Source organism: Eublepharis macularius, chromosome 7 (genome assembly GCF_028583425.1).
Source record: "Eublepharis macularius isolate TG4126 chromosome 7, MPM_Emac_v1.0, whole genome shotgun sequence".
NCBI lineage: Eukaryota > Metazoa > Chordata > Lepidosauria > Squamata > Eublepharidae > Eublepharis > Eublepharis macularius.
In genome coordinates, this window is record NC_072796.1 from 67,274,010 (window position 1) to 67,287,080 (window position 13,071).

At 41.6% G+C, this 13,071-nt stretch overlaps 1 protein-coding gene across 2 annotated transcripts in view; it reads right to left on the bottom strand.

The window, feature by feature from the left end:
- The window catches only part of ANKRD12 (ankyrin repeat domain 12), a 135,948-nt gene that overhangs the window by 76,916 nt on the left and 45,961 nt on the right, over positions 1-13,071 (bottom strand). For both annotated transcript variants that reach the window (XM_054985592.1, XM_054985591.1), the window contains exons 2-3: positions 7,020-7,156; positions 6,217-6,364 (exon numbers count right to left, since the gene is read on the bottom strand). In XM_054985592.1, coding sequence (XP_054841567.1) covers positions 6,217-6,364; positions 7,020-7,106 — 235 coding nt within the window. In that variant the 5' untranslated portion in view covers positions 7,107-7,156. The remainder of the gene's footprint in view (positions 1-6,216; positions 6,365-7,019; positions 7,157-13,071) is intronic.

Below are 13,071 nucleotides of genomic sequence, written 5' to 3' on the forward strand. Positions count from 1 at the left end.
GTACAAAATAATATATAAAATGTATGGGCAAAATACACATAATCATATATTCTCTACTGATTAGTGCTCCACTGCATAGTTACTTCACATGAAAGCCATTATCTTAAAAAAAGAGAAGGTTAGTCATAACTAGACAAACATTACGATAGTCATGGGCACTTGTACTGCATGTCAACTCTTCTTTCGGTTCAGCTGATTTTGCACAAAATCCATCACAGACATTTTACATGGGTTGAAATCCCCACCCTGACATGAAGCTCAACAGATGACTTTGAGCTAGACTCATTCCCACTGGGCATCTGCTGGTCAATCTGTATCTCTGGAGGGGAGAAAGAATTTTGCACCTAAAAGGTAGCTCTAGATGTTTCCAAAATGTTGCTCTGTCCTCTTAAACCCATTGCCCAACTAAAAGGCACAATATTATTATTACCTCAGATTTCGTCCAATATTAAGACAAAAAGCAAACTTTGGCTTAATTTTGTAGCCTTTCAAAATGACATGAAGGAGAAGTGTATTTCCAGGAAGGCACAGAAGCCCCAGAAAGATTTGCAAACTGAAATCAGTTCCTCAAAATTCTTATCTGGTACTCTGAAGTCTCCCTTATGATCAAAGTCAATGCAGAATTGCATGCTGCACTATCCAGCTGCCACTGCCCACTACAGGCCTGTATAGAACACTAAGCAGGCAACAGAGAGTGGCAATGTCTATATTGTGTGAACACTCTTCCAGTGTTACTTGTTGGTGGCAATAAGCAAGTATGGCTTGACTTGAAGGTTTAATATAACTGAATAGCTGTTAAATGGTACTTTCTTTGCTAACCAGTGCTTCAGAAGACGCGGTAATAAACTCTCATGTTATTTTTCTAAATGTTCAACAAATGCCGTATCAGTATTACAAAAGCAATATATCTATTCCATTAAAATATACAATTAATTATTAACAGTACCTGAAAGGACATACTTTTCCCAAGTACTTTTTTCTACTTCCTATACTGCCAGTTTAATACTCATGCACTAAAAGAAGATAGTGTGAAAAGACAGGTGCTTCCTTTTAGATCACATTCTTCAAAAGTGATTTATAGGTTATTTGCTGGTATAAAAGAAAACTCTCTGTGATTCTACAGTATCATCTCATTTGATATGTTAGCCAACACCGCCCACCCACCCCGCCATCACATGCTCTTATTAAGTATCTGGATGAAGGCAGGGCATTTGAGATATGACATACTGAACTGAGCCTATATATTGAAATTAACCTATAAAATCACACTTCAACCAAAAGCCTAGTTGTTACACTGAGACATTTCATATGTAAAAAGACATAAAGAAGAAATACCGAAATAGTACCAACATGAAACATTTTTAATACATTAAGTAAGTAACATGGGGATAACTTTGCTGTAGCTTTAAAAAATTCCATACAATACATGAAATAGGAACATATAAGTCCTTCCCCCTCCACACACATACTATTTCCTGCCATGATGACCCCATACTCATCTAGCCAAGCAAGCAACCAACCACAGCACTTCTTAAGCACTGTAAAAATTCCAGCCAGGCCATCTTTAGCTCCAATGCAACTGCATGTGTGGCATGGAACAAAACCTCCCTGCCCCATATTGTGATACTTTGTTGATAGGACTGCCATTAAAAGGGAATTTTGCACAAAAATAGAACATGTTGCACAGACACCCAAGGGAGAGAGCATACATTGTGTATATAGCATATGTCTAACACAGCTGCTCAGACCATCCCTCACAGGTATTCCACCAAACACCAAACTGGATCTTTTACTCTGAATAAGCAAAGGGGAGGAGACTCAGTCACAAGGTGTGACTATTTCAATGTTTTCCTCATTCATGCCCCACTCTGTATTGTTCTAAACCTCTCCACCAACCGTTAATGATAGCATGCAAAGAAAAACAAAATGGATTGTGAAGAGTTACACGATGATCCATCAAAACTGTGTGAGTGAGCGAGCAACAACATAGCAAGTGAAATTCAGTATTGTAAGGTGATGCAGACTGGGAGGAAGGCCCTAACTTTAAATATATGCTGATGGGTTTGGGACCAGATAAGACCAAGACTGCAAAGATCTTGGGGTTATAGCGGACAGCTTAATAGAAATGTCAACTTAGTGTGTGACAGTGGTGAAAAAGACAAGCTCCATACTGGGGATTATTAGGAAAGAATAAGATGGCCAATACTGTATAAGACAGTATTAGGAAAGAATAAGACAGCCCTTGTATAGAGCCATGGTACAGGCTCATTTACAATACTGTGTACAATTGTGGTCACTTTATTTCAAAAAGGATAATGCGGTACTGGAGAAAAGTATAGATACAAGAGGGCAAACAAGATGATCATGGTTTGTATCACCATTTCTATGAGCAAAGGCTGAAGAGTCTGTCTTCTTAGTTTAGAAAAAGAAGGATAAGAGGGGCATGATAGAGGTTTATAGAATCATGATGATGCATGGGGTGGGGAAAGTGATAGTGCTTTTTTTCTTCCTCTCCAGTATCAGAATTCTGGGGCACCTAATGAAGCTGATGGCCAATAGGTACAGGAGAGTCCAAAGGAAATATTTTATTCAATGAATATAGTGAAATTCACTGTCAGTGGAATAGACAGAGCATAGATGGCTTTAAAGGAAGGGTCAGACAGATTCATGGAGGACAAGTCCATCAAAGGCTATTAGCCATGGTGAGTAAAAGGAACTTCCCATATTCTGAGGTAATAAACATAATTCATTGCTAGGAGGCATCATCAGGAGAAGGCCTTGCGCCTTTGCGCCCTGTTTATTGACTCTCCAGGGCAATTAGTTGGTTACTGTGTGAAAAAGGATACTGGATTTGATCCACCAATGGTCCACTAGGGCTCTTCTTATGTTTTAAAAAGGAACCCCTTCCACACACCTTTGCAGATATGCCAGTATAACATCACCCTGCAAACGGGGAACACAGGGAGCTCCTGGGTGACTAGCAGCCTCTGTACTCTAAATAGTGTTATCACCAACTAAGCTCTTACAGTGTCTACTGATTTGCTGACTCAAAACACCACACAGAAGCTGCAACAGACAATGTAAACAGAGTTCCAATCTAACTCCCTACAAGGGACAATTAAGTGTTAATTCAATGAATATACAATGCCTCCCAAGAGGAGAGTCTTTTGATTTGAGAGTTCTTTGATTTGAGAGTCCTTAAGGGGAAGGACAGAGGAAACTGGAAGAGCACCATATGGAGAATTTGAGCTCACAGGGTTGCTTCCACACAGACATTTTTCTCCTCCTTGACTTCCAAACTGAAGCACTTTTTATCTCCTGTATGACGTAGTACTGTAACCATACAGTTTCCAGATTTTCCATGTCATCACTATTCTCTTTTCCACACCTAGTTTTAGCTACTGAAAAGAATGCAATCCAAGCATGTTAGCACACCATCTAGAAGGAATAGTGTGTTTTCCTGCCCTGCAAAGGTCCTGCCTCCAGTGGTGCCATATTCCCAGAGTAAGCTCCTTCAGGTGCCATTTTCCTGGCTATACCAATGAAGAACTTTTTAAGAACTTTTAAAAAATATTGCTATAGTTGATAATGATCTACTGCCACTTATCTATTTCAACTTTTAACAGCATTACAGCACAATCAGGGCAGTAAGTCATCACAGCAGCTGTGACAGCCATGCTGAGCCAATGCAAGGTTGCTGTACAGTGCACATGGTAAGGAAAAATCAGAAAAAGTTCAAGGAAAGTACACAGAAAACTCCCATGTATGGAAGCTCTGCTGCCAACATGTATGCTTCTGCATTCACAGCAGCAATGAAATCAATATGGAGAATCCTTGCTGTGTGGAAGCAATCTTGTTGTTTGCTGCTATCATGGAACTCATTACTGTCCTTGTGCTTTGCCTCTCCAAAGGGAAAGAATCCAGGATGGACTCCAGCCACAGTGCAATACCAACAGAGGTGCACATTGTTTAGAAAATTCTGAAGCCATAAAAGGGAAATAGTTTTATCCTATTTTTCCCCCAGAAAAAAATGGAAATTTTGCAGAAAACTGAAATGCACAGAATACTTACTTATCAGGCCTACATTTCTGTTTTAAACCCCACAAAATGCATTCATCGTAACATTCAGCATATAAAGAGGTACTATTTGGCATATTCATAAAATCTAAAATTATAAATGCAATTATGTTTGCAGAAAACTAAGGCAAATACACTAAAATATTAGAGAAGCTGTAAAATACTGCACCATATGCCACCTTAAGCACATGTATCTTAGTTTTTGTTGTAGGAGAGGTAGAAAATAGAAAAGGCAAATTTGTAGCAAAGAGAAGGCAGCATATTATTTGGCTCAAAGCAGCCTCATACAATCATATTATAACAAACAATTCAATAATGTATTATCATACACATTCCACCATATTAACTATGGACAAAATAAGTCACATAGTAACAAAAAAACAAGCTTGGAAATGTATTAGTCTACAGCATAACCAATGGAATTATCAAAATCTAACAATGTAAGTTGTCGTACATAAAATTTTTCATACTATACAATCTGGTTGGGTAAAATCTTGTCTTAAAAGGCACTCCATTCATATCAAATGAGAAAACATTTCATGTGTTTTGTTTTCCTCAATGTTCCCCCAAATTTCCAAATTTTTTTTCTGGAAAAAACCTGAAAAAATCCTCAGAAACAAATTTCTTTCCCATTTTTGCCAGCATTTCTTCCACAGACTTTCACATCTCTAGCATGGAACAACCAACAGCTACAGTGACCAGTTTGCATGTAGGTGCTCTGTTGTGAGGCTAGAATTCTTATTTTAGTTGGGTTCCTTAACAGATAGTTGTTTGACCAACACAGTTAACTGCCTCATGGATAGGCAGTGACAGGGACAGATCTGACTGGGATTCTACAGTCTGTTAGTAGTTTTGAAAGGCGCAGGAGCATTGCTGGGACAAGCGAGCTAGCAATTCCTTTCATCTCCCTTGCTTTTGGGTATCTATGCCTGATGCTGTTTAATAAGTACATAGATTGTGTCTGAGCTCTATCTCTGTTTCAGAGTGATTGGACACATAGGAATCTCTTCCCAATTCCACCTGGTTGCTAACTTCAGCAGTTTTCAGCACACTGAAACAGGACAGAGGGTTCATCTAGCGTTTGCACAGGTATGCTCTTGTGAGGGGGAACAGTGAGACGTTCAGGTTGCATACTTCCACAATGACTACTAGTGCAGCTTGAATTATAGGAGATAGGGAGGAATGGAGCACAATGGTTACTGGGATAAATGGGAGCAAGTAGTAGCAATGATCCTGTTTCAAGCAGAGTGATAGTACTTGGGGATGACCAAAATGATTGGTGTATAGGGTTGCCAGTCAGCATTAGTATCTCATCCCAAGTAACTGTTTTCTATGGTACAAAACATTTGTGCCCAGGAATCCATTCCAGGGCTGCTTGATATGATGTGAGGCTCAATGTGGAGATCTTGGGCTTTCTCGACAATCCTTCTTGCCTTGTTATATATGATTGGTGACAATGCCAGGGTTGCTGGGGGTTTCATAATGACCTATTCCTGTGTGTCCAGTTGAGTGTGAGGTTAGGGGATGGCCTCCTACTGTGTGAGGTGCGGATTGCAGTCTCATCTCTTCCTTCCGTTTTGCTGCGAAGTGGCTTGTTGCTGCCAAAAAGGTACGTTCTGTCTTCTTGCCAGCAACACCCTGGGTAGGATTTAAACCCATGAACCCTGCTTACTAGAAGTGTCAATTATGTATTTCAATCTCTCAATTGAAATCAACAGGATTTAAAAGTGCTTAATCTGCTTGAAGGGTGCTCCCTATATTTACATAGCAGTAAACTATGTCAAAAATCTCTACCTCCCAGGGCTTTAATCATTTGGTTCTCTTCCTCCACTTTGCTCCTCATGGGTCATGCACAGCCATCAGTAAGACAAAAGTTAATTTAAGTGCTTCAGTTAGGAACAGCAGCGTATGTTCTCACAAAGAATAAGCATCAAATGGACACAAGCCCAACACATGTGCAATACTGGAGAAACACTAGAATGCGTAGCTAAGAGGATTTGTGTAGTATGAAGTTACCATGTATTTGATGTAAGCCCTGTCAGGTTGCTGGTAATGGACAAATAGGATATGAACAAGCACTTTAGTAACACATTTGTCATCGCCATGATGAGATAAAGAGAAAAATAAAGAGGACCCTACCTGTGTCTGAATTTCGATCTTCATTTCTGGATGGACTAACATTAAACTGAAGTTTACGTTTCATGGAAGACTTTTCTTTCATTTCCTTTCCCACATCACACCTATCCAGTTTTGCAGTTTTGCTGTAAGAGGCAATCTTGTCCTTGCTCTGATATAAACAGAGAAGTGCAATGTTTACATAAGAACTACTAATAGAATTAAAAAGCTAGCAAATTATCATTTAACATATCACATGTTGGTTGTTGTGGGTTTTCCGGGCTGTATTGCCATGGTCTTGGCATTGTAGTTCCTGACATTTTGCCAGCAGCTGTGGCTGGCATCTTCAGAGGTGTAGCACACCTCTGTGTGACACTGAGAGATCTCTGTCTTTTGGTGCTACACCTCTGAAGATGCCAGCCTCAGCTGCTGGTGAAACGTCAGGAACTACAATGCCAAGACCACGGCAATACAGCCCGGAAAACCCACAACAACCATTGTTCTCCGGCCGTGAAAGCCTTCGACAATACATGACACATGTTGATTCCAAAATCACAGTAACACTTCCAAACAAAATGTTGTAAGTTAGCTATACAACACAGTGCATGATAACGTTATAAGGATTAATATCTCCTGAAAGAATTAGAAAAAGTTACTCTAGGTTAGGGAAAGCATTTTATTTTAGCAGTGTCTCCTACAATTCTTTACAGCATAGTAACATCATAACCTCACATGCCATGTAACTCGTTTGGGCTCATATATGTTCTATGCTTTCATGGATTAGCCTGCCTTCAATGTAATCATCTTAATCAAATTTCTTTTTATACCTTTCTTCCAGTTGGTTTCTCCACCATGGTGCTATCACTGTCAGAATTTTGAATCTGAACTGCTTTTGCTGACCCAAATCTGGGCATTTTATAGTCCTTCGCTAACTTTATCTTGCATCAGTGTGCTCATTATGTATCTGTCAAAAAGAAAGAAAGAAAGAAAGAAAGAAAGAAAGAAAGAAAGAAAGAAAGAAAGAAAGAAAGAAAGAAAGAAAGAAAGAAAGAAAGAAAGAAAGAAAGAAAGAAAGAAAGAAAGAAAGAAAGAAAGAAAGAAAGTAACTGTATAGGTATTACCAGCATATATGAAATTAACAAAGTCCACACACTACATAAATACAGAATGTTTTCTAAATCTGTTTAGGTTAATCTTCTCAGTTAAAATATTTCAGGATTGCAGTCAACCAGACCATAGCATCACCATTACTTTCATTTGATTATCTAGTATCTGCATTAACAGGTAGTGAATCACTGAAAGGAATCAAGTTTTGAAAACTGCACACACAGCGTTTCTATCTTTATATCTTATTTTGGGATTAAGACTATATAGTGGTTTTGGAGAAGTCAAATAATGACTGTTAACACATGGAAATGCACTACCCCAAAGCACCCAGCTATGCAGTAAATTCAGAATTACAACTCACGTTAAGTCACATGGTGGGAGGGGGAGGAGTTTGACAATATTGGGCTTACTGTGTGACCAAACGTTATAGACAATCACCACGCAGTAAGTCTTCAGGCAGCAACTGTATGGTTGGAAGCCAACTATGTCCACCTTAAAAATTCCAGAAATAATATTCTCATATGGATGTGAAATAGTTAGGCAGTTCTGTCCCAATCAAATAGTATTTTGTCTATAACACATCTATATGACTTTTGTTTACCCACAATTATTAAAACTATTTCTGGAGTATTACCATTTTGCAAACATTCAAAACTCTGCAATGATAATTATGTACATTGGATCTTGAACCTGTGACCTGAAGAACTACAAGAAGACAACCAAAAAGCCTCTTTAGAGCAACAAACCTAGGCAACTGAAATGACACACAATGGCTGAATCTAGCACCTGATTTTTGTGAATGATCCACCACTTCATGCTATTTCTGGAAGTCCTCTGTCACCAATAAGTGGCAATGGTTGGTGGGATTCAGGGTTGCAACCAGAAAGTCGTGCTCTGTTGACAGAAATCCCCTCTATCAGCAGAATTAGCATTGGACCCTAGCTACTGATCTATGTAAAAATATCTAGTTTTACTGCCACTGTTTCAATACAACAAATTTTATATGCCTACACATGATGTGAAAGTTGGACAGTGAAGAAAGCTGACAGGAAGAAAATTGATACATTTGAAATGGGGTGCTGGAGGAGAGTTTTGCGGATACCACGGATGGCCAAAAAGTCAAATAAGTGGGTACTTGATCAGATCAAGTGGGTACTTGATCAAATCAAGCTTCTAGAAGCTAAAATGACAAAACTAAGGCTATCATATTTTGGTCACATCATATCACAAGATTCTCTAGAAAAGTCAATGCTGCTAGGAAAAGTGGAAGGGAGTAGGAAAAGAGGAAGACCTAAAATGAGATAACTTGACTCAGAACCAAAACAGACGAGACACCTGATGCATGGAGGACATGTGTCAGTTTCCCACAAGAAACAACCTCTGCCAGGGAGAAGAGAAAGAGAATTCCTCTTCTCCCTGGCAGAGGTTCTTTCTCTAGGAGTCTCATCTAGTCTACTCGGCTCCCTCTCACCACTGCCCACTTCCCTTGCTCCCCTAAAAGCATTCTGCAGCCAGAGGGAGCTGAGCGCACTGGTAGTGGCGAGAGGGAGCCAATTGTACCGGCTGCGGTCAGAGGGAGCTGGCAGCAGTGATCAGCTCCTTGTTCCTCTTGCTGCTGCCAGCACACTCGGCTCCCGAGTGTATTTAGGGGAGGAAGGTGAGTGTGCTGGCAATGGCGAGAGGGAGCCAAGCGCACTGGCAGTGGGCAGAGGGAGCTGGCAGCGCTGATCAACTTCTTGTCCCTCTTGCCACTGCCAGTGCAATCAGCTCCCTCTGACTGTTGCCAGCATGCTCAGCTCCCTCGGGCTGCAGAGTGCTTTTAGGGGAGCAAGGGGAGCTTATGGCAGTGAGAGGGAGCTGAGTGGACTAGACGAGACGCCGAAAGAAAGAACTTCTGCCAGGAGAAAAGAGTTTCTCTCCCCCTTCTCCCTGGCAGAGGTTCTTTCTCACAACACTTCCCGTAGAACCTTGCAGGAAACCAACACATGTCCTCCAAGCATCAGACATCTTGTCTGTTTTGGCTCTCAATAAAAGAAGCCATGTCTTCCAGTTTGCAGGATCTGAGCAAGTCTGTTAATGATAGGACATTATGGAGGTCTTTCCTTCATAGGGCTGCCATAGGTTGGACTTGACAGCACATAATACACACACATACACACACACAACACAAGGTATCTTCATAAAATAAATGTTGGCTTAATGAGTATTGCATTTATTTAAAATTTCCCCCAAATGTTCCTTGGCATTTACGGGGAAAAACAAATATGTAATTTCCCCCATGACATCAGCATTTCTAGATATGGTATTTTGTATCTGTACAGGAGCAGGATATGAATCTTACACCTTCTGTGGAAAAAACTGCAAGAATGGGGGGTTTATTTTGAGGGCACTTAATTCTCCCACTCTCCTAAGGGAGATGATGGCTACTAGAAATTCCACCTTCCAAGACAGTAAGGCAATCAAAAAGGTGAAAACACTGTATTGCCCTTGGTGACCAATTTCTTAAAATAGATTATGTTTATTTCCCCAAATGCACTGACAATGATTTTGCAGACATTATATTGTTACAAATAAGTTAACAGGAATAACTTAAAATCAAGCCGCCGCCGCCTCTTATCCCATATTGAAGAGTCCCATATTGGGTTATGCATTTTTGGTCACATTAGAATGTGAGTCAGAATACAAAGGAAAACAGTGTTGCACTTACCCGTAACTGTTGTTCATCGAGTGTCTTCTGTGCAGACACAAACTGAGACTGCACAGGCGCAGGCCAGCCTTGGAGAGATTAAGGGCGCTCCGACCTAGCAACGTGCAAGCGCTGTCTTTCCCGCCGACCTGCGTTGAAACTCTGTGCACCCTCTTCTTTCCCTTAGTTCTCCTGAGCCACAGTAGAACAAAAACTGAATATTCTCACAACAGGGCAGGAGGGAGGGAATGTGTGCCTGCACAGAAGACACTCAACAAACAACAATTACAGGTAAGTGCAACACTGTTTTCCTCGTCATCCTTCTGTGCAGTCTCACATTGGGAGTACAGCAAGCTACTCACCAATGGGGGAGGGAGTGAGACAGATACAGTTAAATAGAGACTGTAATACAGCAGTTCCAACCACTTCATCAGCCCTGGAATTCATGTCAATTGAACAGTGACGAATGAATGTGCTTGCTGATGACCAGGTGGCAGCCTGACAGATGTCTTAAAGCAAAGATCCCCATGTGAATGCTGCCAATGAGGACTGGGCTCTGGTGGAGGGTGCCTTCACAGTCACTGGGCACGGTATCTTCGCCATCTTGTAGGAGTGTCTGATGGCTGCAATTATCCACCTGGAGAGAGATTGCTTAGACGCAGGTAAACCCTTGCAAGGACCACCATAACAAATAAATAGTCTTTGATTTACGAAAAGTTATTGTTCTTTGTAAGTAGTACAATAGTGCTCTCCTGGTATCTAGAATACTGAGTGTATGTTCTGGCAGGGTCACTTTCTGGTGGAGGTGGAATTTGGAAACTACGTTGGGCAGAAAGTCAAGGCTAGAATACAAAATCATCTTCTGTGAAAAAAACTGCAAGAACGGGGGGTTTATTTTGATGGCACTTAATTCTCCCATTCTCCTAAGGGAGATGATGGCTACTAGAAGTTCCACCTTCCAAGACAGTAAGGCAATAGAGCAATGGGCCATAGGTTCAAAGGGTGGTAACATAAGTTGTGCCAAAACCAAAGATAGGTCCCATTGGGGGACTGGGGAAACCCTGGGGGGTATTACTGACCCCCTTTAAAAATTGCTTGGATGCTGGATGGGAGAAAACTGTTCTGCTATCTATAGGTTCATGGAAAGCCGAAATGGCTGCCGAATGAACCTTAGTAGAGGAAGCTGATAAGCCACCTTGTAACAGTTCCAGGAAGTAATCGAACACCCTGAGGATTGGAAAAGTGAAAGGGGAGATCCTCCAATTCGTGGTCCATCTTACAAATCTTTCCCATTTAAAGTTATAAGACCACCTCACAGAGGGCTTCCGGGCATTCAGGAGGATCTGGATCACTCCTCTAGAAAAGGTGGTATTGTAGGCGTCAGATACCACGCTGTGATCTTGAGAAAGGTCATGTCGTGGTGGAAGATCTGACCTCTGTTCAAGAGGTCTGGTTCTGGAGGTTTTGATATTAAGGGAATTGAGGGGAAGACATAGAAAAGGCTCTGTTCCCGTGGGATCTGAAATGAGTCCCCTATGGCCCATCCTGCTAGCGAGCAGAACATCATGGTCTTCATGTTGGTGGAATCTGCAAACAGATCTATGACTGGGAACTCCCACTGTTGGAAAACTGGTTGTATATATTTGTCGTTCATTGCCCACTCGTGATGTGGACGTAAGAGATGGCTGAGTGAATCTGCTCTGGTGTTCGTCATGCCAGTTATATGTATAGTCTGAGAGTGTACGTTGTTTCATATGGCCCACAAGCAGATCTGTGTTGCCTCGGCACAAAGGGTCAGTGATGCCGTTCCTCCTTGCATGTTCAGGTAGTACAATGCCATAGTATTGTCGGTGTATACCTGAACGCTCCTGTTGTGTAAGAAGCCTGCAAAGGAAGCAAGGGAGTAATGGATTGTTCTTAATTCCAATACACTGATGTGTAATCTAGACTCAGATGGAGACCAGGTACCCTGTGTAGAGAATTCTCCACAGTGTGCTCCCCATCCTAGTAAGGAGGCATCAGTGGTAATATCAATCTCAAATGGGTGGGTGCCAAAGGGGGTCCCTCTAAAGATATTCTTGTCCTGGGTCCACCAATGAAGAGAACGGATAAGTGATATTGGGACAGAGAGGCAGGCTTCTGGGGATTCAGTGAAAGAATCAAAATGTCTAAGAAACCAGTTCTGTAAAGGTGTCATAAAGAGATGGGAAAGGAGACTATATTAGTTGTAGATGTCATAAGGCCCAGTAGCCTTTGTATGGATCTGGTTGGTTGGAAACATTTAGCTTGGAAATGTCTGATCAAAGATCTTAAAAGAGTCTGCGCTATCAGAAGGTAGGAAGGTTGAGTGTTCTCTGTTTGAGAACACCCCTTGCTGTGACATCTGGGGAACAGATTGTCAGAAAACTGTTTTAGGCCCTTGGGCTTGTTTAGTTGATTGTGGCTGAGACTGCTTGTTCCGGGATTTAGAAGAGGAGTGCCTGCCACCTGTACATTGGAATGGGTTGTAACTTTTTTGGCTCTGGTAAGTGTAGGAATACCTATTTGATCGCTGTTGGTACTGCTGGTAGTGCTGGTGGTTCTGGTAACGATATCTAGACGTCTGCTGTTGCTGTTGCTGATGTTGCAGGGCTACCACCCCCAAAGAGCATGCTGTCTGGTGATGCTTTTTCATTTGGGTGAGGGCCTCGACCATTTTTTCAGAGAACAGAGAACCTCCTTCAAAGGGGAAATCCTCAATTTTGATTCTTTTGTGAAATGGTAGAGGCGTTGGCAACAAAGAACTACTGCAGATGCCATGAAGCAGACGGAACAGTCAGCAGCATGGTTGTTGTGGGTTTTCCGGGCTGTATTGCCGTGGTCTTGGCATTGTAGTTCCTGACGTTTCGCCAGCAGCTGTGGCTGGCATCTTCAGAGGTGTAGCACCAAAAGACAGAGATCTCTCAGTGTCACAGTGTGGAAAAGGTGTAGGTCATTTGTATCTACTCAGGAGGGGTGGGGTTGAGCTGAGTCATCCTGTAAGAGTTTCCCAGGGTGTGGAATGCTAATGGCGGGAGGCTTCACTGTATCCTGAGGAGGTTCCTTTG